The 21,644-nt window shown below is 41.1% G+C and overlaps 1 protein-coding gene across 7 annotated transcripts in view; it reads right to left on the reverse strand.

Moving 5' to 3' along the window:
- Positions 1-21,644, reverse strand: part of npl (N-acetylneuraminate pyruvate lyase (dihydrodipicolinate synthase)) — a 38,353-nt gene that overhangs the window by 1,619 nt on the left and 15,090 nt on the right. For 5 of the 7 annotated variants that reach the window (XM_059984491.1, XM_059984490.1, XM_059984489.1 and 2 more), the window contains exons 6-11: positions 15,023-15,098; positions 9,930-10,022; positions 9,708-9,853; positions 7,118-7,164; positions 4,837-4,921; positions 3,982-4,021 (exon numbers count right to left, since the gene is read on the reverse strand). In XM_059984491.1, coding sequence (XP_059840474.1) covers positions 3,982-4,021; positions 4,837-4,921; positions 7,118-7,164; positions 9,708-9,853; positions 9,930-10,022; positions 15,023-15,098 — 487 coding nt within the window. The remainder of the gene's footprint in view (positions 1-3,981; positions 4,022-4,836; positions 4,922-7,117; positions 7,165-9,707; positions 9,854-9,929; positions 10,023-15,022; positions 15,099-21,644) is intronic. The other 2 variants (XR_009514778.1, XM_059984496.1) reach the window with 1 other exon arrangement.

Below are 21,644 nucleotides of genomic sequence, written 5' to 3' on the forward strand. Positions count from 1 at the left end.
TCATTCAAGACTGTTTGAAACAAATTGATAGTTTTTATTAATCTAGATCAATTGTCACACTACAAGATAATTGCTTGATTTACTGCTCACCTGGAAGATTAACAACTTAACAATCAATAGAAACTAAGAACTATCACAGGTAATAATTAGCAATACAGAAGGCATGTCAAAAGAGAGCCGCACACTATCACAAATGAGGAGCAAGAGGACTGTGACCTTGTCATTGGGTTTGGAGGCTTGTGTGCCTCAGTGACCTGGAGAACTATGCTGTCTGGCATCAGGGCCTTGTGTTTTGACTCTTGGTAGGGTCACCCATGCCAAACATGTCAAAGGGTAGAGGCCAGACTAAGAGTGGTCCACCTGTCCTCCAGGTTCAAGAGTTCAGCTTGAGGGATAAGCTAGTCAAAAGACAATTGTTATGGAAACAGCTATGAAGGTTCATTCTATATCTGTTGTGACAGCATTCCCATTTCCAACTCTGCACCTGGGCTTTGCATGATCAACAATAGTGAACACCGAGGAAGCCGCTAGCACAATGAAGGAAGCCCTGAATACCACCAAGAACAAACTAAAACTGGTTTCTGGAAAGTATGAATCATATACAACATTGGCATGCTAGCACAAGTAATTGCAGAAATCCATCATTACAGTCTGCATTCTCTGGGCATCAGTGAAAGCAGATGGACACAGTCTGGCAGACTAACTGCAGCAACTGGTGAAACAGTTTTATACTCAAGGGAAAGATGTCAGCGTCATGGTGTGGCTGTCATTTTGAAAAAAGGCCTCAAGTAGAAACCAATCAGTAGGTTGGTGAGAGTCAGGCTGAAAGGGAAGCAAGTGAACATGGCTAGTCCAGTGCTGTGCTCCAACTAACGACAGTGACATTGAAGAAAAGGACGTCTTCAATGAAGTGCTGCAATCGGAGGTAGAATTAACATCGCACCTTGACATAATAATCATGTGAGATCTAAATGCAAAAGTGGGGAATAACTCACTTCAATGGGGCCATAGTCACACATGGACATGGAACGATGAACAACAATGGTGAAAGACTGGTGGAATTCTGTGCCGTGAACAATCTGGCCAGAGGATGGACCACCTTTACACACTGAAATCCACAAATTGACACGGTCCTCACACAATGGGTGCAACAAGAACCAGACTGACTGTCTGATGATCAACGATACGTGGAGATGATCCTTGCAAGATGTAAAGGTGAAGAAAGGAGCAGATATAGGAAGTATCCACCTGTTGCAGCAGGGATGTAACTCAAGCCAAGAGGCACTGGAACCAGAGCACATGTACAGGAGACAATTTACTGTTGAGAAGCTGAAGGACACCAGTGTGAGATCTGCATTCATCATTCAGCTTAAGAACAGACCCCAGGCCTTGCAATACCTTGACATGGATGTGTCAGTAGACAAAATTGCCAGTGTGAAAACTAATTGCCTCAGTCTTCAAGACCAGCAGTGAGGCTTGTGTTGGATACAGAGCTGGAAAGAAAAAAAAAATGGAAACATGAACAGCAATACAAGAAAAATGGAAAATTATCAAAAAAGTGTTCGATGGAAAACCAACTGGAATTAAAGTGAAACTCAAACTGGCATACACTGAAGCTAAGTGAAGGGATTTGTAACAAAGGGAGAGTCTACATGGAAGACCTTGCAGAGGAGACCAAAGCAGCAGGGAAACACATTCAAGATCTCAAAATTGGTATGCGGAAAGTTCCAGGCTGGATCCAGCGGTCCCATGAGAGATGGGAACAGTCTGTTTTGATCACTGAGAAAACAACAAGAAGCACGATACAGTATTTCAAAGAATTACTGAATGGAGCACACCAGATGAAGAACTGGATTTACACGAGGCTGCAGAGAGGACCTCAACATCACAAATGCACCCAAGAGAATGTTGCTGCAATTCAATCATTAAAGCTCTGGTATATAATTTGAACACCAAGATGTTCAAAGCTGAACCAAAAGTTGCAGCAGCCACCCTGCAACCACTATTTACTATAATCTGGGAATGGGGACAAGTACCCAGGAACCGGAAAAAAGGGATTTATTGTTAGGATCCCAAAGAAAGGAGTGCTAAGTGATTGCAACAACTGGTGAGGCATCACACTTTTGTCAGTGCCCAGCATAATTCTTGCCAAAGTCATTGTCCAATGGATTAGATGCTGTGATTTGTGCTCGAGGGAAGAGCAAGCTGGCTTCAGGAAGAACGGAGGCTGAACTAACCAGAGCTTCACGCTGTAACATTATAGAGCAGTGCAGAGTGGCAGAGATGATTGTTAATTTCTTGGATCTTCAAAAGGCTTTCGACAGCATCCACAGGGAGAGCTTCTTGTGAATTCCCAGGTCATATAGGATCCTTTCCAAAATTGTCCATCTTTTTTCCAGAGTTCCTATGCTAATTTTACCTGCAGTTGAGAACTGCAGTTTGAGCTTTGAAGTCAAGACAGGAGTCAGGCAAGGATCTGTGACGTTGTTTAACCTGGTGATTCATAACCCAGTCAATGAAAAACAAGCAGAGAGACATTAGCTGTACTCTGTTCTCTACTTTAGAAGAGCTTGGTTTTACAGATGACCTCACATACATAGCAGCACATGCAAGAGAAAGCTCAGCTTGTGCAACTTTGGTGGATAGGTTAGACTTGGGAATCAGCCAAAGACCGAGACCATGACCTCAATGCAAGTCTCCAAGTAGCCTCCTCCTGTCATATGGTGTTGACTTTCCCTGCTCCTGCACATTCACCTACCCAGGTGGCATCCTTCAGCAAACAGTGGGTCCTTGGATTACACCCAGAGCAGACTGAAAGCTGGAAACGTCTTCAGATCAATGAGCAACATATGGGGATCAACCAAATACATTGTCCACACCAAGGTGATGCTGTACCAGAGCTGTGTTCTGTGTTCTGTGTTCTTGTACAGTTCTTGTACAGTTCAGAATGCTGGCATTTGACAGAATGACTTTGCCAGGCTGTTATTCCATACCAAAAACCTCCAGAAAATCCTCTAAATTCTGGCCAAGGTCTCCAACCATGCCCTACTCCTTCAGTGTCATCAAGGGGACATTTGGCCACAAATTATAAGGAAATGTTGGAAATTGATTGAGCATGTGATGAGAAGACAGGCCAACTCCATCAAGAAAGCACTCAATTGGAACCCTGAAGGGTGGAAGAAACCTGGGAGACCAAAGACAACTTGGCATTGTACTGCAGAGGCAGAAGTGAGGCCCCTGAGCAACACCTGTGGCACAACAGAAATGGAGGACCTAAACACCAGTGGCGTAATGGGCAGTAATTAAGCAATTAGGTAAATTGTCACTACAAAATAAAGCTTAATTTGCTGCTTGCCTAGAAGATTAATAACTTTTGACATCAATAAAAACCAAGAACCACAGGTAATTAATTTTCTTCACTGCAATACAGAAGGCACATCACTGTTACAAATGCCAGAGTTTATGAATCCTTTTGATGAGATTAAATAATTTTTTCAAAAAATGTTTGAGGAATTGTTAAAAATACAGATTTTATAAAAACATGCACTATGGATTGAATCCAGAACACTGATTTAAATCGTGGAAAATCTGTTATTTCAAAACTGACTCTTTTTCAAAAAGTACTGACATGGCCACAAAGCACTCAGGCATATCCTGAAACAAATTTGATTGGCAATTTTCTATTATCAATGTTGCACTCACACACATTGAAAAAAAGAATCATAGCACAGTGATCAGGAGAGAGTATTCAAAGACAATTGCTACTTTTCTAAAATATTCATCACAATGAGCAAATCAGTCATGGATCAAACCTCAGTTTTGTAACTGGGAAAGAGTCTGCAGCACTGTAGTGCATACAATCAAAATGCAAACCAGGGGCACATCTTGGAATGGTTAAGCACAAGAACTCATGTCATTAAATGCTGACTTCAAAGAGTACATTTATACCAGAGAGAATCTTGAATGGGTCAATCTACTCACCAAGTTTGTTCACATAACCAATGAACTCCTGAACTACAGCCTGCAAAAGAAAACAGTTCAAAGAAAAGTGCCCAAGTATGCAGTCCTAAATGCATACATGTGGCAGGAAAGGAAGCTGAAAGCATGCAAGTATCCTATTCCCAGCAACTTATTTAAAAAAAAACACACACTACTTAATAGAAAATAAATTAGTTTCTCTTCAGATTTAAACATCTTTGCTTGTTAGACAATGATCCCAATTTTAGCAGAATATTTGATGACAGTTAGATATAAAGCTAATCAGCAATTTGCAAACCAAATTTTTGCAAAAAACTTAGAAAACAATCATGTGAGAACAATGGCTAATATCACACCTCTTCTACAGTTCTTTTGGAGGCTTGCTTTTCGGTAGTATTGAACCCATAGAATATGAAAATACCACAGGACAAACAAATAAGTGCAAACAAATGGAGATTGAAAGGTTGAAGAATGGGAATTTGAAGACATTTATTTTAAAGGTGGAAGTTACAAAGAAGCAACTCTCAAAAGGATATATCAATTATTAGAAAACTAAAGGGCTATTAAATACAAGGATCTTAGACTAGAATATTCGAGATTCAACTACAAAGCGTAATCTAGATCAATTGCTATTGTGTGTTGACCTGTGAGCAGCAATAACCTAAATAACATCCAAGCAGGGATTCAAGTCATTTGTGTACATCTCACATTTCAAACTGATACAAAGCATCTTTATCTTCCCAGTGCGAGTTTTCTGCTTTTCCATGAATGCCAGAAAATGGAATACTAATGGAAAGAATATAAAAGGGTACTCTGTGCTAGCTAGTAAAAGTAAAATGTTAATGAGATTTAATTTACCTGGCGCTCTCTAGCTGATTTGTAGTCTCCTCTCTCAATATCCATCAGCATTTGGTTATACAACTTCCCAACGTAATTGTATGTGCTAAAGGAAAGTGTTACATTAGAATTAGAAACTTTAAAAAGTTAGTTTTAATATTTTGTTAATTATTCAATAAACATCTTTAAAACACCTGTAGGCTTTGTTTCCTTATTGTTTTCCACTAAAGAATTTAGAAAGCTTCCTGAAATCCAAAACCCAAATATTAATAATGAAAAACAACAAAAAGGTAACAGCCCATAATCAAAGGCACCATCTTCAAGGGACTAAATAAATTAAGTTTTATCCCCCTCTTAAATTAATGAGAGAAGATAACCAAGTGAAAGCAGGATACATAGGCAACAATTGCAGGTTTTACTTCAGCAAGTATTTCAAATTGAGATTGGCAATGTTTTATGAGAAGAAAAAGCATTTCAGGATATATATTGTATACATTTCTGACAGTAAATATGCCTTTGAAAATGCTGAGAAACATTTAAGGATGCACTGTGACACAGTGATGTAACCTGTGGTCATCAGGATATATTGGTAACTGTGGTGAACTACATATACCTGTCTGGACACGCCCCCCTGCTGACTGCTCCTGTGGCTCCTCCCACAGACCCCTGGTATAAAGGCGATTGGGGACTCCGCCCCAGCCTCAGTCTCCAGGATGCAGTGTGGTGGTCAATTGCTGCTTGTTCTTTCTTCCAGCCAATAAAAGCCTATATCTCGCCTCATGTCTCCGAGAGTTATTGATGGTGCATCAGTAACATAACACAAAAACATACATACATTTCCTCAGTTATTGCTGGTCTGCATGCTTTTGAGAGAGGAGACTGTGCAAGAGATTCAACAGGAAGAAAATGGGGGAAAATTGCTGTTTTGTACTTTTCAGCAACTTGAACTAAATGAAGTAGATCCGCCAGCTGAGGCAAGCCATTTTAAAATATTCATATCTTTTCATCTTAAACAATTAGCCTATTAAATTAAATATTTTAATCACATAAATGTTTACAAAATGTTTCATTTTAAACAGTAATTTTAGAAATGATTTTTAATGTCTCCAAAGTATTGCTTTGGAGGTTTTTTTTTAGTTCTGCTCAACTCCAAGGGGAATGACAATCAAGTTGTAATTAGTAATTTTCCTTTTAAAATTTCATTTAATGGATCGTGAACATTCTAACCACCTCAGGATGCTCCCTTACAACCCAAAGAGCCATCAGGACGTTTAGGAACCTAACACTAAGAAACTCTTGCTTGTTTTGATAAGCTGCCGCTGGGAGAATTACCCAAACCCAGTTAGTAACTTGATTGTCAGTGGGAAGCAAGAGATCCACCACAGAAACATACATTAAACAAAAGTAACCATTACCTATGACAATAACCAATTTTAAAATTGCCATAGAAAAGGATCATGTTCTATGTTTTTTAAAAAAAATGTGCTATTACCAATGAACAGTAATCACAGCCTCAGTACTAAACCAACAAATCTAGTCCCACTATGATAATCTGTACAATGTTTTGATTTTATTTGTAAAGAGCAAACATGTTTTTAGGGAAGCTACTGTATAGAGGGAACATAGTTAAATCAACATAATTAAAATGAGCTCCCAACAAACAAATGAGCAGCACAAGCTAAAAACATTAGTGTTCTCCGGTAGTTCAAGATGGAGTTAATGCAAGTAGGATTTGTTTGACGCAAGTCTTGCCTCCAAAAGGGCAAGCAAAAGGAACCCCAAGGCTATAAAAATGTAAAAAGGGCAATTAGTGATAAAAAGGACAAAAAGTGGGCATAAAAGTACAAACAGCTAAACCACCTCAATAAACTCCTTGTTCTGAATTATATTAGAAGCAATGTTCCCTACCTCAAACACAATCTCCCATTACCTCACCAACCAAATTACCACAGGGTAACATGACCAGCACTACATTACCTTAAAGATTCAAAATGGATTACCCATCTAATGAAAGAAAACGATTATTGCTTCCTTCAAGAAGAGGCATATAAACAGATACAGATCCAGGTACCGGGATGAAAGAAGACATGCTAAAATATATTAAAGGCATAACACACCAAATGCATAATGACAAAAGTAAATTGCTGACCTGTGGCTTGTGGATGCAATTGCAGAAAATAATGACACAATTTCCAGAATCTCATAACAAAAAGTGAACTTACCCAGTCACCAAAAACTAATGCCCTATTGATGATTATAATCAAACAACTTCATTATAATGACTTTGAAAATATTCGGTTACCTGCCAACAGCTCCGGTTGCTCCCAATGCTATTGCAGACAAGAGTATCTGGAGAACAAAACTTCTGGTTATACAAAAAAAAATTAAACCATCAAAGGTTTCCAAATAGCTAGAAAGGAATGGAAAAATCTCAAACCTATTACACTTATATATCTGACCCGATTTATAGGACTAAAGGTCCTATATAAAAGTTAACACTAAAAAGCTTGCTCACTCTCATTCTGCACAATGATTAAAGATATTTGATGCATACTCCAGGCAAGTTATTTCATCTTGCAAATTCATTTAGAAATAAAAACATTACAGAAAGAAACATGTAAGGCAGGAATGAAGCACAGTGATTAACATAATTCAATTCCCACCGCTGCCAATAAGGAATTTGTATGTTCTCTCCGTGACTGCACGGGGTTCCTCCAGTTTCCTCCCACAAGCCAAAGACATACCGGTTGGTGGGTTAATTTGTCATTGTAAATTGATTAGGCACGGGTTAAATCAGGGGATGCTGGGTGGCATGGCTCAAAGGGCCTGTTCCTCATTGTATCTCAATGAATAAAAACGTAAATAAACTTAGAAAACAAATTTAAACACAATTGGCTATGTTTTTCTTTACCAAAGCATTAAAATGGGGACTGTTGTTAAACCCGGGGTTTAATTAATGTCCTGTACTAATTTGTTATTTCAATAGTCCTTGAGTAACTAAATTTCATAAGCTCATCTGGCCTTTTCAGTGTTTCCTATCTACATGGGTTTTGCACTTTAAAACTTTTGAGTTCATCTACTTTAGTGCATTTCTATTGGAGTGCAAAATTCTAATAGTACAGTGGCTCAGATGGAAAATGAAAGACAATTAAAGTCCTCATTAAAGGGGAAATCCAACGAAACTGCGCAACAATCAAAAAATACCCAAGGAATGAGACATTCAAAAAAACCAGTAACAAATGAAGGACAGACACATCTACTTAAAGTGTACAACTCAAGGAGCGCTGTAGCAAACTGGAATGGTTTTCCTCTTCCTCCTGGTACGGTCGAGTACTTACGATTTGGATTTGCTTAGGCAAAGAGAATGCCTTTTCTTATCTGCTGGGGTTCATCTTCCATTGTCTTTTAAACCAGGATGCACTTACAAAAAGTAATATTACCCTGCTGGGTTGAGCTTCAAGCTAGCGACCGTGCCTCCAAAAATAAATAAATAGACAAAAATGCTAAAGAAACTGCAAGATTGCCACCTGAAGTTCCACAATGTGCAGAAAGGAAGACCAACTCCAACAACATTTAAAGAAACTCTTTGCAAGAAAAAAATATGCATCCTTCAAATTACAAGTTGACAATTACAGTTTCAAATTACAGTTGACAATGTGAAACATTGATTATGCATTCATGCTCTTCTCTGCATTTAAAAGTTTCAAAGTACATTTTATTATCAAAGAATGTACAAGAAATACTCTTGAGATTTGTTTGCTTACAAGCAGTCACAAAGCAGGGAACCCGAAACAACCCAGTTTAAAATAAACAATATCCCATGCACAGAGAAAGGGGGGGGGGGGGGGGAAGAAGAAACCATGTAAACAATGGAAGCAAGGAACAACATTCTGAACCAAAATGAGTCCTCAGATCCAAACACAGGAGCAAGCGAGAGTCGGCCCAAAGCCTCAATATCACTTCATCATATTAGCAGGTACAGATGGGGGCAACCAGAGCTGTCTTCTTAGCCTCAGTGCCATGGAGTGAGGAGTAAACACCACGGAGAGCGAGAAAGATTGGCCCTCACCTCCGATCCTGACACCTTGTCTTTCCAGTCCATCGTTTAAATGTATGGTACCTCACACTGTGACCCGGGCACCACTGCAGAAAAGGGCTCTGGGCCAAGTCCATGCCACCCAGCGACTTGCTCCAGGCACAGATTTCTCCGCCCAGCCCAAAGCTGCTCGATTTCTCCAAGTCGGCTCAGTACCCAGATCCAATCTTGCACCCGGGTCAGTTGTAAGGGCATCACAACTCATCTGCCTCAGCTTCTCTCCAAATGACTTGCTCCGTCTGCGTTTATTCTGCAACGTGGTTCATCCTTAAAGTTTTCTTTGTCTTCGCTTGCCTCTTCATTGTTTGCAGTGATAATTTAATCACAATTTACTTCAGAAAAGGTGGTATTAGTAATGCTTAGTCAAATCTCTTCCATTTTGAACTGCCAATGGGCTGTCGCATGTGTTCGGTAGCACCATCTTAAACGTGAAGGATGTGGATACCCCATCTCCAACCACCCCCCCCCCCCAAAAAACACTTCTTAGAATCAGAATTAGGTTTAACATCACTGGCGTATGTCATGCAATTTGTTAACTTTGCAGCAGCAGTTCAATGCAATACACAATATAGAAGAAAAAAATAACAATAACTAAGTAAATCACTAAGTGAGGTGGTGTTCGAGTTCAATGTCCATTTAGAAATTGGATGGCAGAGGAGAAGCTGTTCCTGAATCGCTGAGTGTGCGCCTTCAGGCTCATTTGCTTTCATCAATTCCACACAAATGCCATATTATTCCAATAAAAGTTAATTAACAGAAATTAACTGCAATTAATAATCAATTAAAGCTTCCATACCTCATCCTTTCCATACAGAAGGTTAAATTTATCCTTGTGTTTGTTAACACACTGACCAAACTCCAACAAGTCACTGCTGGTGAACTTCAGCCCCTGGAAGGTTGGAATCTGTTTTTCAATCCCGTCTAGCAGGTCCACAACATTGACTGCAAGGAAAAAAGCTTCATTAGATTTTAATTACCATGATAACTGTGAATTCCAGCTGTACAGTTAAATACTCACAAGATACTCCAGTCATTTCAGGAAGATGGTAATAATAGAAAGGAACACCAGGAGCAGATGATGCCACTATCTTCATATACTCCACCAAAACATCTGAAATAACAAATGTGTTTACCAGCTTTATTCCTGATGAAAACATTGGAAGCCATTGCACTTCACTGGAAAATAGTCCATAAAGTTGAAATATAATAATTTCATTTTTTATTATTGGTAAATTCCCTATTGTTGCTCATCTTATAATCAAGTTACTGACAGAACTCCTTTGCTGTGGCAAAAGACATCAGGAAAAACCAGAGTGGGAAACTTTGTAAAGTTGATTTAAAATTCACATCCATATTAAGTGCAATTGTTAAGGGTGAAATTGTTTCAGAAAAGGCCAAAATTTTCAAGAATGCCTTTAATTGGTGTTTCTTAAAACAAAAAAAATTCCCACAAGCTATGTGAGAGAAATCTACAGTTACTTGTAGAAAGTCACTTGGATACTTATTTTAACATAATTACAAGAGATTTTCAGTGATATTAAAACAGTAGCCAAGATAATTTCAAATTTGGTGTTGAGCCACTCTTGAAAATTCAGTTCTGGCATTCCCAAAATCTCAAGATCAAAGTATGTATACTTGAGATCAGTCTCCTTACAGGCAGCCATAAAACAAAGCAACCCAATAGAATGCATTAAAACACTCAACGTGCAGAGAGAATACAAAACCATTGTGCAAGCAATAAAAGCAAGGAAATTGCATTCAGATCTGAAGTGTCCAAAAGCAAGTCCACAAACATTAAGCAAGGCACAAGTGCAGCAGATTCAGGAGCAGGCCACTGCCTCAGTTCAGCACAGAGCCAAGTAAATGTCGTGGAGAAGCAAGCTGAACCAGCCCATGTCTTGGCTGCAGCTCAGATGCCCTGGTCTTTTCAAATTGGTAATGGAGAAAATTCCAGGTAATCCCCATCCAAAATTCCCATCTTCTCTAATGCCGTTTGCAAATCCATTTTGCAAGTTCACCTGCTGGCCTCCCAATCCAGTTTCCGATGAACCACTGGCCACCCAACCTCTCCGTGGCCTGCGTTTCATCCTTCAGACTCCTGTCTCTGCAAGCCCCTTTCCAAACCTGCCTTTCTTTTCCCCCAACACTTCAACACATGACCTTACAAGTCCATGTACTTGAACTCCTCTTAAGAATCTCTGTATTCAGGTTAATCTTGGCCAATACAAAAACATCACTGACAAAAACTACCATTCACACCCTTCGTCATTACAATGAATATAACCTATATGTCGTTTGTATTCCCAATGCTTGCAACCTTTGACACAACTGCCAAATACCATTCTCTCTCAATACCTGTACAACTCCAGTTGCATGTGACCACATTTGCCAGTTCCATTTTTATCTCCCTCAATTTGTAACCAGAGCTACTGCAAAAAGTTTCCCTTCCTTTGTGAAAAGCCAACATTTCAGTACCCAAGGATCCCTCCTTAAGGCCTTCTTTTATACTGATCCTCATGAATTTCAAAGCATCTATTTCCCGTTGTGTACTGAAGAAAGTCAATTCCAGTTCATTACCATTAATTTATCACCATTACTATTCAATATAATGGAGAAGTTTCCCCTTAGTAAATATTGGGAAGATTAACATCAGCATCTTTCATCCAGTTAGCAGATTGCTTCCCTTGCAACTGGCTCCACTCCTTGCTCAGGTTCTGCAATTGAACCATACCACAGAGTTGTGCCTTATTACTCCTGATTTGATCTCAAGTAATAAGACTACCCATTTAAATCTAAATAAAATCACTCACATCCACTCTCAGCTCACCAACTGTCATCATTTTTTTTTACTACTTTTGTTAACTCTTACCAGCCCACTGCTTTCCAGGCTGGCCTTGCTAGTCCTCCTGGCAAACTGAAGTTTATTCAAAACACTTCTACCTGTATGCTAACTTGCACCAAGCTCTGTTCACCTAGCACCATTATATTAATGACAAAAAAAAACACGTTTGTCCTAACTTCCTTGTCATAATCAGGTTTAACAGTAGTAATTAAACTACTTCACCCGTGTCCAAAAGCCTCAGCTAATAACATGAAAATATGTTCTAATTCCACCACGCAGAATGGCAAACTCAAATTGTAAAATTATCTGGAAACAAAATGAGAGAACAAAATAATAAAGGCAGCAAGCAGGTATATTCTGAGGGGTAAAGCAGACAGCACATGATATCAAAGGAGAAATTAGAAATTGAGAGAGAGCGTGGGCAAGCCGCTAAATACAGGTCTCCCCTGATTAGCAAATATTGGCTAAACGGAAGGATTCATTTAATCCGCTTCTTCATACAGGATTTCAGTCACTACATGAAATGATAGAGAATGCATTTCACTTCTTCAGACAGTCAAATCATGTGATACCAACACTGAAACCCAAATCCACCGAATAAGTACTCAGTAACAGCGATATAACTGGATTCAATGAGCAATATTTACAAGAGAGGTCTGCACTAATTGAATTGGACCAGCCCTGTCTGAATAAGCTTTCCATCTGCTGGATTATGCTGCCATTAGACAATGAGCTGCCACACCAAGAACAATGGGTGCAAGTACTTACCTGGGAATTGGTGTTTGCACATGGCAACTGTGTAGGGAGCAATTCCAATTGGGACTGCAGTGAGTTTTCATTCTAATGAAGTGCCAGAGATCAACCAGCTGATGGTTGTGGGTCAAAGAACAGCATACCACCTCCTCTTAGGCCGCTTTTGAAGCAATGGGTACACCAATGTAGAGTAGGCCGCATTGGGAGCATCAGATATCTGGTGGCTATTTCCCACTGGTTAACCATTTCAAATCCAGCCCATTCTCACATGTTGATTCATGGCCTCTTCTGCCACGATAATGCCACTCTCAGGTTGGAGGAGCAACACTTCTGTCTGGGTCACCTCCAACCTGATGGTATGAACATCATTTTCTACTATTTCCAGTAAGAACACCCCCCCACCCCCATCTTCCATTTCCACTCAGGCTCTCCTGTTACCTCTTCACCTGCTAATCACCTCCCCCAGTGCTCTTCCTTCTCTTTCTCCCATAGTCCACTCTCCTCCCCCACCAGATTCCTTCACCAGCCTTTTATACCCATCACCTCCCAGTTTCTTACTTCATCCCCCCACCCCCAACCACATGGCTTCACCTGTCATCCATCTTGCACACCTTCTTTCCCCTGTCCCCACTTTTTATTCTGGAATGTTCCCCCCTTCCTTTCCAGTCCCAATTAAGGATCTCAGCCCGAAACATTGATCGTTTATTATTTCCCATAGATACTGCCAGACTTCTAGCATTGCGTGCTGCAGAAATAATTTCCCAACCATATCTCACTGAATCATTGCCATCAAGCCAAGAGATTTACCCAGTTTCACAAGCATAATCAGTGCCAAGTGTAGCACCGGGCATATACAGAACTGTGATATTGTCTTTACTAAACTGATACGCAGTAAATGCAAAGTAAGCAGTTCAGGAAACCGACCACTAATAGAACTTCTTAATCTCAAAATTAACAGCCGTTATAGCCCAACATGCAACCAAGTGATGGTGGGCAAACGCTGAAGAACAGCAAGTGTCGCCCCTTGTGCTCAGTGATAGCAAGACCAGTAACCAAATACAATAAACACAGCTGAAACATTTGCAGTCACCTTGACCCAGAAATGTCAAGTGTTGATCCATCTGTCTCCTCCTAGTATCACTGAAGATGTCCATTAGCCAACTAACTGAACTCAATTTGCCAGCAGAACTGCAAGAATTGCAAACTCCCAATACCAAAATAACCATGGTGACAAGTGTACAGGAAAAGCAGAAACTGCAAACTTCTCACCAAATCAATTACTGTCCGAACATTGCCACAGTATGGATGAAGATGACTTCTTCTGCAGAAAAATCCTAATTTTAAGATAATTAAGTATTTTTCAACATAACGAGAGGGGGAGAGAGAGGGGGAGAGAGAGGGGGGGGAGAGGGGGGGGAGAGGGGGGGGAGAGGGGGGGGAGAGGGGGGGGAGAGGGGGGGGAGAGGGGGGGGAGAGGGGGGGGAGAGGGGGGGGAGAGGGGGGGGAGAGGGGGGGGAGAGGGGGGGGAGAGGGGGGGGAGAGGGGGGGAGAGGGGGGGAGAGGGGGGGAGAGGGGGGGGAGAGGGGGGGGAGAGGGGGGGAGAGGGGGGGAGAGGGGGGGGAGAGGGGGGGGAGAGGGGGGGGAGAGGGGGGGGAGAGGGGGGGGAGAGGGTGGGAGAGGGTGGGAGAGGGTGGGAGAGGGTGGGAGAGGGTGGGAGAGGGTGGGAGAGGGTGGGAGAGGGAGGGAGAGGGAGGGAGAGGGAGGGAGAGGGAGGGAGAGGGAGGGAGAGGGAGGGAGAGGGAGGGAGAGGGAGGGAGAGGGAGGGGGAGAGAGGGAGAGAGGGAGAGAGGGAGAGAGAGGGAGAGAGAGGGAGAGAGAGGGAGAGAGAGGGAGAGAGAGGGAGAGAGAGGGAGAGGCAGCATCTATGGAGAAGAATAAACAACTGAAGTTTCAAGATGAGACCTTTCAATAGGACTCTTCCTCAGAACCCTTCATTAAGTTTGCAATGGTTCATCACATCCTTCTCAAGTACCATCAGGAGAAAAGTTAAATGCTACCTCATCAGCAATTTCCATGTCCCTTGAGAATAAACACGCAGTCACATGACACCAAAAAGAAGGGTTGGCTGCTGGCCTTGATACTCAAAAGCCTTGATTCTCAAGAGCACCGAGATGAAATGTTGGGGAATTCATTGAGTTCAGGTAGGTGCATCAGGAAAATTTTTCCTTTAGACAAATAGGAGGTGGAAAGAAATGAAGAGGCTCATTTAATTACAAAACCAGATTCATATTCTTTACAGTTTTTCCCTCAAACCAAAAATAATGTGGATGCATTCAAATCATATGATTCAGTTACATTTTTACTTATATATTCATAAAGTGTTATTTCAATTATATAATTGTTGGTATATTGTGCAAAGAAACAAATTTTACATGAATCTACTTTATATCATACAAGCTGCACAAGGTAGCCGCATTTAATATTGCAATTGCGTGGAATAATAACAAATAAACAACCTGCACTTTGAGGCTTGAAAAAGAAAGGTGAGATGACTGCTATCCCAGAAGCATTGCACTTGGCAGCATGTTCTGCCTGAAACAACAAAAATAAAACAAACTGAGTTAATTCATTTCAACCCTTGTTTGTAGGAACTTTTTAACTTCAAATTTATTCATTTTTAAGATTAAAAATGATACTATATTTGAGTACACAGAACCATAACAACAAGACATGGCTAGATAGAAGAAATTTTCCCCAGAATAGAATCTTATTTTCTTAAGGCCAAATCTGCTTAAAGTTTCAAAGCGCAACAACTATAGTTTTATTATTAACAATTCATGTATGCACTTTATCAAATCTTGTGCAGTCACTGAACAAACTGGAAAGAATCACTTCACTTGCTCGAGTCTACTATATGAATAAGGATAAAGAGTTGTTGATTTTTTAACCATGTTCATAATTCTACTCAATAATAGGGAGATTTCTACATGGGTCAACACTTCCCTTTTACACTATCAAGTTGTCACATAGCCACTCAAAAGATAATGAATAGAAGATGGCCTGTAACCTAATGGCACGAATGTTTTCTAATTTAGGCAACTTCCCTTACCCTTCAAGTCAAGTCAAGTCACTTTATTGTTATTTCGACCATAACTGCTGGTACAGTACATAGTAAAAATGAGGCAACGTTTTTCAGGACCATGGTGTTACAGGACACAGTACAAAAAACTAGACTGCACTATGTAAAAAGAGAAAGCTACACTAGACTACAGACCTATACAGGACTGCATAAAGTGCACAAAAACAGTGCAGGCATTACAATAAATAATAAACAGGACAATAGGGCAGTAAGGTGTCAGTCCAGGCTTCAGGTATTGAGGAGTCTGATAGCTTGGGGGAAGAAACTGTTACATAGTCTGGTCGTGAGAGCCTGAATGCTTCGGAGCCTTTTCCCAGACGGCAGGAGGGAGAAGAGATTGTATGGGGGTGCATGGGGTCCTTCATAATGCTGTTTCATTTGCGGATGCAGCATGTACTGAAAATATGTGTAATGGCGGGAAGAGAGACCCCAATGATCTTCTCAGCTGACCTCACTATCCGCTGCAGGGTCTTGCGATCCGAGATGGTGCAATTTCCGAACCAGGCAGTGATGCAGTTGCTCAGGATGCTCTCAATGTAACCCCTGTAGAATGTGATGAGGATGGGGGGCGGGAGATGGACTTTCCTCAGCCTTCGCAAAAAGTAGAGACGCTGCAGGGCTTTCTTTGCTATGGAGCTGGTGTTGAGGGACCAATTGAGATTCTCCGTCAGGTGAACACCAAGAAATTTGGTGCTGTTTACGATCTCTACTGAGGAGCCGTTGATGTTCAGCGGGGAGTTGTTGCTCCGTGTCCTCCTGAAGTCAACAACCATCTCTTCTGTTTTGTTCACATTAAGAGACACGTTGTTGGCTCTGCACCAGCCAACAATCCTCCCATTACCCACCCCACCTCCATCTCCTCCAGTTCACCTAACACTAGTCCACTCCCTGGTTCTAGCCACCCACCACACATAGTTTACACACCAGCTTCTCCTTGTTCACATCCTCTTCCCTCCCTTAACAGGCCCCCCACCACCCTTCAGTCATCCACCTCTTCCCCAATAGTTCATCCTATTACCTGCTTAACCTGCTTACATCCTTTGTGTTCCAATCACCTTCTCTCCAACCTTCCCCCATCCCCCGATTTCCTCCATCTACCCCATTTTATTTTCCTCCCTCTTTGTCTACCCCCACCTGTAACTGTCTCCCCACTCCACACTCCTAACCCCCCACCCCCATGACACATCCTACCCATCCTCTTTCAATTCTCCTCAGAACAATCATCTTGGTATCCTGTCTCACCATTCTCTTTATACTGACCATCTTCCTTCTCACTCCTAGTCCTGATGCAGGCTCTTGACCCAAAACATTGACAATTCTTTGCCACCTATCGCCCTCACCCACCATAGATACCGCCTGATCCACTGAGTTCTTCCAGAGATTGTTTATTGCTCCCATTTCAACACAAAATTAAATTGTACAGTCTGAGGTGTTTAGATAACCAAGTTAATAGGTGCTCTCCTTTGTACAAGGCCTTATCCAGAAGTTAAGTGAACATGCATGAGATTTTCAAATTTTTTTTGGTAACATTGGGCTCTGGCTAAAAATACAAAGCAGCTGACCTGATCGTTTGTCGCATTAATTTTGGGAGCTTTCAGATGGACATTATGGTTTCAGGAAGTGAACAGACAAGCAGTGACACACAAAATGTTTAATGAACTTAGCAAGTCAGGCAACATCCATGGAGAAGAATAAACAGTCAATGTTTCAGGCCGTCAGTCCTGATGAAGTGTCTCAGCCTGAAACATTGACTGCTTATTCCACAGATGTTGCTTGACTCACTCAGGTCATCCAGCATTTTGTGTGTTGCTCAAGATTTCCAGCATCTGGTTAAGGAAAACCAACACAACACTTTTAAAGTTCAATTTGGTACAATGCCTTTTCTTGTACGTTACTGTATATGACCACATAGCTGCAGATAAAGACGTTAAAGTTCAATGCTTTCGGAGTCTTGAAGTTATGATAGCATGATCATCATTCATCTAATGAATAAACACCTGTTGTCACTGGACAAGCCTGCTGTTTCTGTTGCCATTACTAAGAACTATGATGCTTTAATAATGTGCAAGATTACCAAAGACGTTGCAATGCCGAATAGTGAAAAGGTGTTGTAACTTCAATAAAATATAAACTATTGGAATGGCAGATTACTGCATTTTCACTGTCAACTTTCCTGACTAGAAGGATAAACATTAAGAAATTGAAATATTCAGAAGAAATCTAAAGGAAGGTCACAACAAAATTATGATTTTAGGAAATGGATATTATCACTCAGTTGAAGATCCATTTAAAACTAAATTGTCAGAAATAAAATAAAACTAGAACCACTGAGAACATCAGGCAGCCTCTGTGGGGGAGAAAAGCAGCATTCAAGTTTCAGGGTAAAGACTCCTCACCTGAAGTCTGGTGAGAAAATAAGTTAGAATTTGGCTGGGGATGGAATATACTAACAGAATATTTCCCATTATATGTGGTCAGTATTGTCATAAATTACTCCAGCTTATCAAGCTACCTTGTTGATCCTTTATTTCAAAGCTTTATCTGCCTTTATTTTCTCTTCACCCACACTCACTAATCTTTTAACTGAACATTTCCATAAACATTGAAATGCCCTCAGCAACCCTGCCCTCATCCAACAGAAATACAGTCGGCCCTCCTTATCCGCAAGTTCCGCATGCGCAAATTCAACCAACCGCGAATCAAGAAAACCCGGAAGTGCTCTTCCAGCACTTGTTGTTCGAGCATGTACAGACTTTTTTTTCTTGTCATTATTCCCTAAACAATGCAGTATAACAATTATTTTACATAGCATTTACATTGTATTAGGTATTATAAGTAATCTAGTGATGATTTAAAGTATACAGGAGGATGTGCACAGGTTACCATCAATCTGGATTGTGGGGGGGGGGGTGGAAAATAAAAATAAAAAATCAGAATTTCTCTTACTAAGTAAGTTGGAACAGGTACATCTGGTATTACTTAGCGTCAGTCAAATATTTGTCTTAGTATATAGTATAAATTTTACCTTTCTATGCATATAAAATTCTTAAAAACGTATGTTTCCATACCGGGCTCGGGAAGTTCCCGAGTCTGATCCAGTGACAGACCACTTCTGAGCGCACTTTCCATCCGTGCTGGGTTGATGTGGAGGATCAAAAACCCAAAACCCAATAATTAAACCACTGCGTTGCTTAGTAATAATTGTAGCTTTCACTATATCCTTTAAAGTTGTTCCAATCATTGACCGACTGTAGCCTCACGCTTTCCAATCACAGATGGCGTTTCACCTCTTTCCGATCGTTTTATTATTTCCACTTTATTTTCATTCATGATTATTTTCGTGAACAGAAACACTGCGGATTCAGAGCTTCGCTGCCGGGTCCTAAGGTCCATTGCACTGAGACAGGTTAAGTAAGGTCTGGGGTTCCGCTGGGTCCTAAGGTCTACCACATTGAGACAGGTTGAATAAGGGACTTGAGCATCCTCGTTTTTTGGTATCCGCGAGGGGTCCCAGAACCAATCCTCCGCGGATAAGGAGGGCCGACTGTATTCCCATCTCTCCCTCACCACGTGCAAATCAAAACTAACTGGTCTTCATTTTCCCAGTTTGCCTCAAGGTTGTACAATCTGACCACAGATAACCTACTGAGTGTTCCAACATTTCTGTTTTTACTTTGAATCTCCAGCAACTGCAGGTACTGATTTTCAATTTCTGCTATTCACGTGATGATTAAAAAAAACTTTGACCAAGATTGTCATAATTGCTTAATTATTGTGTTCCAACAAGTATTACAACACTTCAGAAAACTGTACTGACTTTACCAATTAATTATTTCAATAAGGAGATTTATCAGCATTAACAGCACAATGGCCTTCAGTGTTGCTAAATGTTTTGGTGTTAATACAGAAAAAAAATATTGATGGCCAGCATCCAGTGCATTCAACCCAGCCATATTCACTAGGTGGCACAAAGAACATGTTATATTCCACACCTTATGATAACTGCAATATACAATATTGAAACCTTACCAGTGCACCTGACTACATTGTTAAAGTTTCAAAAATTTATTTTAAAAGGATCTGTAATGTGTGGTTTTGATAAATCAAATTGCAAGTTATATTTGGTTTATGTTAAGTCTGCTTTAATTGACTAGCTGACAGTAAAGGTTGGATAGGTTAGGATTTTATTCTCTGGTGAAGAGGAGAATGAGGAGAGATTCGATAGAGATACAGAAAATTGTGAGGGGTTTAGATGGGGTAAATGAGGTCACGACTAGCCGTTATTTGATATGCCAAGGATGCAGCCCAGGACATTAGCTGGCCTTCGGAGTTCAGTGTGTTGTGGGAGACAGAGCTGTGTGCCCAGAGACTCGAGACCTTTGGGCACAGAGCTCGGAAAAGGCAATGCAGTGGACTTTTAACATCATAAATCAGCAAGTTGTTTGTTGTCTCCCCCCCCCCCCCCCCTGCCGTGAAACAGGACACCTCTTCCTCCCTTAATAGGGAGGGAGAGCCTGTGGTATGTCGATTACTGGATGAAAAAGTAGTCTTTGGGGTAAAGCAAGTCTGTGTCTTTGCTGCATGCTTGAATGCTCATTGGTGGGTACTAATGCTCTTTTAAAAAAATGTTGGTGGGGAGGGGGGATTGTTGCTTGCTGCTGCTTACACGTGGGAGGGAGCTGGGGGGCTTTGGGGTTCTAACATTTAACTGTCATTCATTCTTTGGGGGGGCACTCCTGTTTTCATGGATGGTTATGAAGAAAAAGCATTTCAAGATGTATATTGTGTACATTTCTAACATTAAGTGTACCTTTGAAACCTTGAGACAAGAACTAGAGGTCACAGGTTAAGGGTGGAAAGAGAAATATTTAAGGAAAACCCGAGGGGAACTCTATTACTCAGAGTGGATATGGATGGATTTGATTTCAACTCTAGAGAAGTTTAATTGAATAGAACAGCACATTACAGGCCCTTCGGCCCACAGGACCCTCAAACCCTGCCTCTCATATACCCCCCCCCCACCTTAAATTCCTCCATATACCTGTCTAGTAGTCTCTTAAACTTCCCTAGTGTATCTGCCTCCACCACTGACTCAGGCAGTGCATTCCACTCACCAACCACTCTCTGAGTGAAAAACCTTCCTCTAATATCCCCCTTGAACTTCCCACCCCTTACCTTAAAGCCATGTCCTCTTGTACTGAGCAGTGGTGCCCTGGGGAAGAGGTGCCGGCTGTCCACTCTGTCTATTCCTCTTAATATCTTGCACACCTCTGTCATGTCTCCTCTCATCCTCCTTCTCTCCAAAGAGTAAAACCCATGCTCCCTTAATCTCTGATCATAATCCATACTCTCAAAACCAGGCAGCATCCTGGTAAATCTCCTCTGTACCCTTTACAATGCTTCCACATCCTTCCTATAGTGAGGTGATCAGAACTGGACACAATACTCCAAGTGTGGCCTAACTAGAGTTTTATAGAGCTGCATCATTACATCGCGTCTCTTAAACTCTGTCCCTTGACTTATGAAAGCTAACACCCCATAAGCTTTCTTAACTACCCTATCTACCTGCGAGGCAACTTTCAGGGATCTGTGGACATGTACCCCCAGATCCCTCTGCTCCTCCACACTACCAAGTATCCTGCCATTTACTTTGTACTCTGCCTTGGAGTTTGTCCATGAATGAAGTCCATGGGCAGGTGTGGTATGGAGGGCTGGCGTCTAGGTGTGGGTAGATTGCACTAGGCAGATAAGTTTGGCACTGCCAAAATGGGCCAAAGGGCCTGATTATGTGCTGTTGTGCTTTATGACTATGAATAAAGGTATACATTTTCTAAATGAAGTAAAGTCCAGGATTCCCTGAAGGGAAATTTGCAGGCTGGGTCAGTAATACGGAAGACAAATGCAATGTTAGCATTTATTTCCACAGAACTAGAACACAAACATCAAAAGCTGTAATACTGAGACTTTATGCGGCGTTGAGCTCATTAAGTCTGTTCTGC

This window comes from Hypanus sabinus, chromosome 11 (genome assembly GCF_030144855.1).
Source record: "Hypanus sabinus isolate sHypSab1 chromosome 11, sHypSab1.hap1, whole genome shotgun sequence".
NCBI lineage: Eukaryota > Metazoa > Chordata > Chondrichthyes > Myliobatiformes > Dasyatidae > Hypanus > Hypanus sabinus.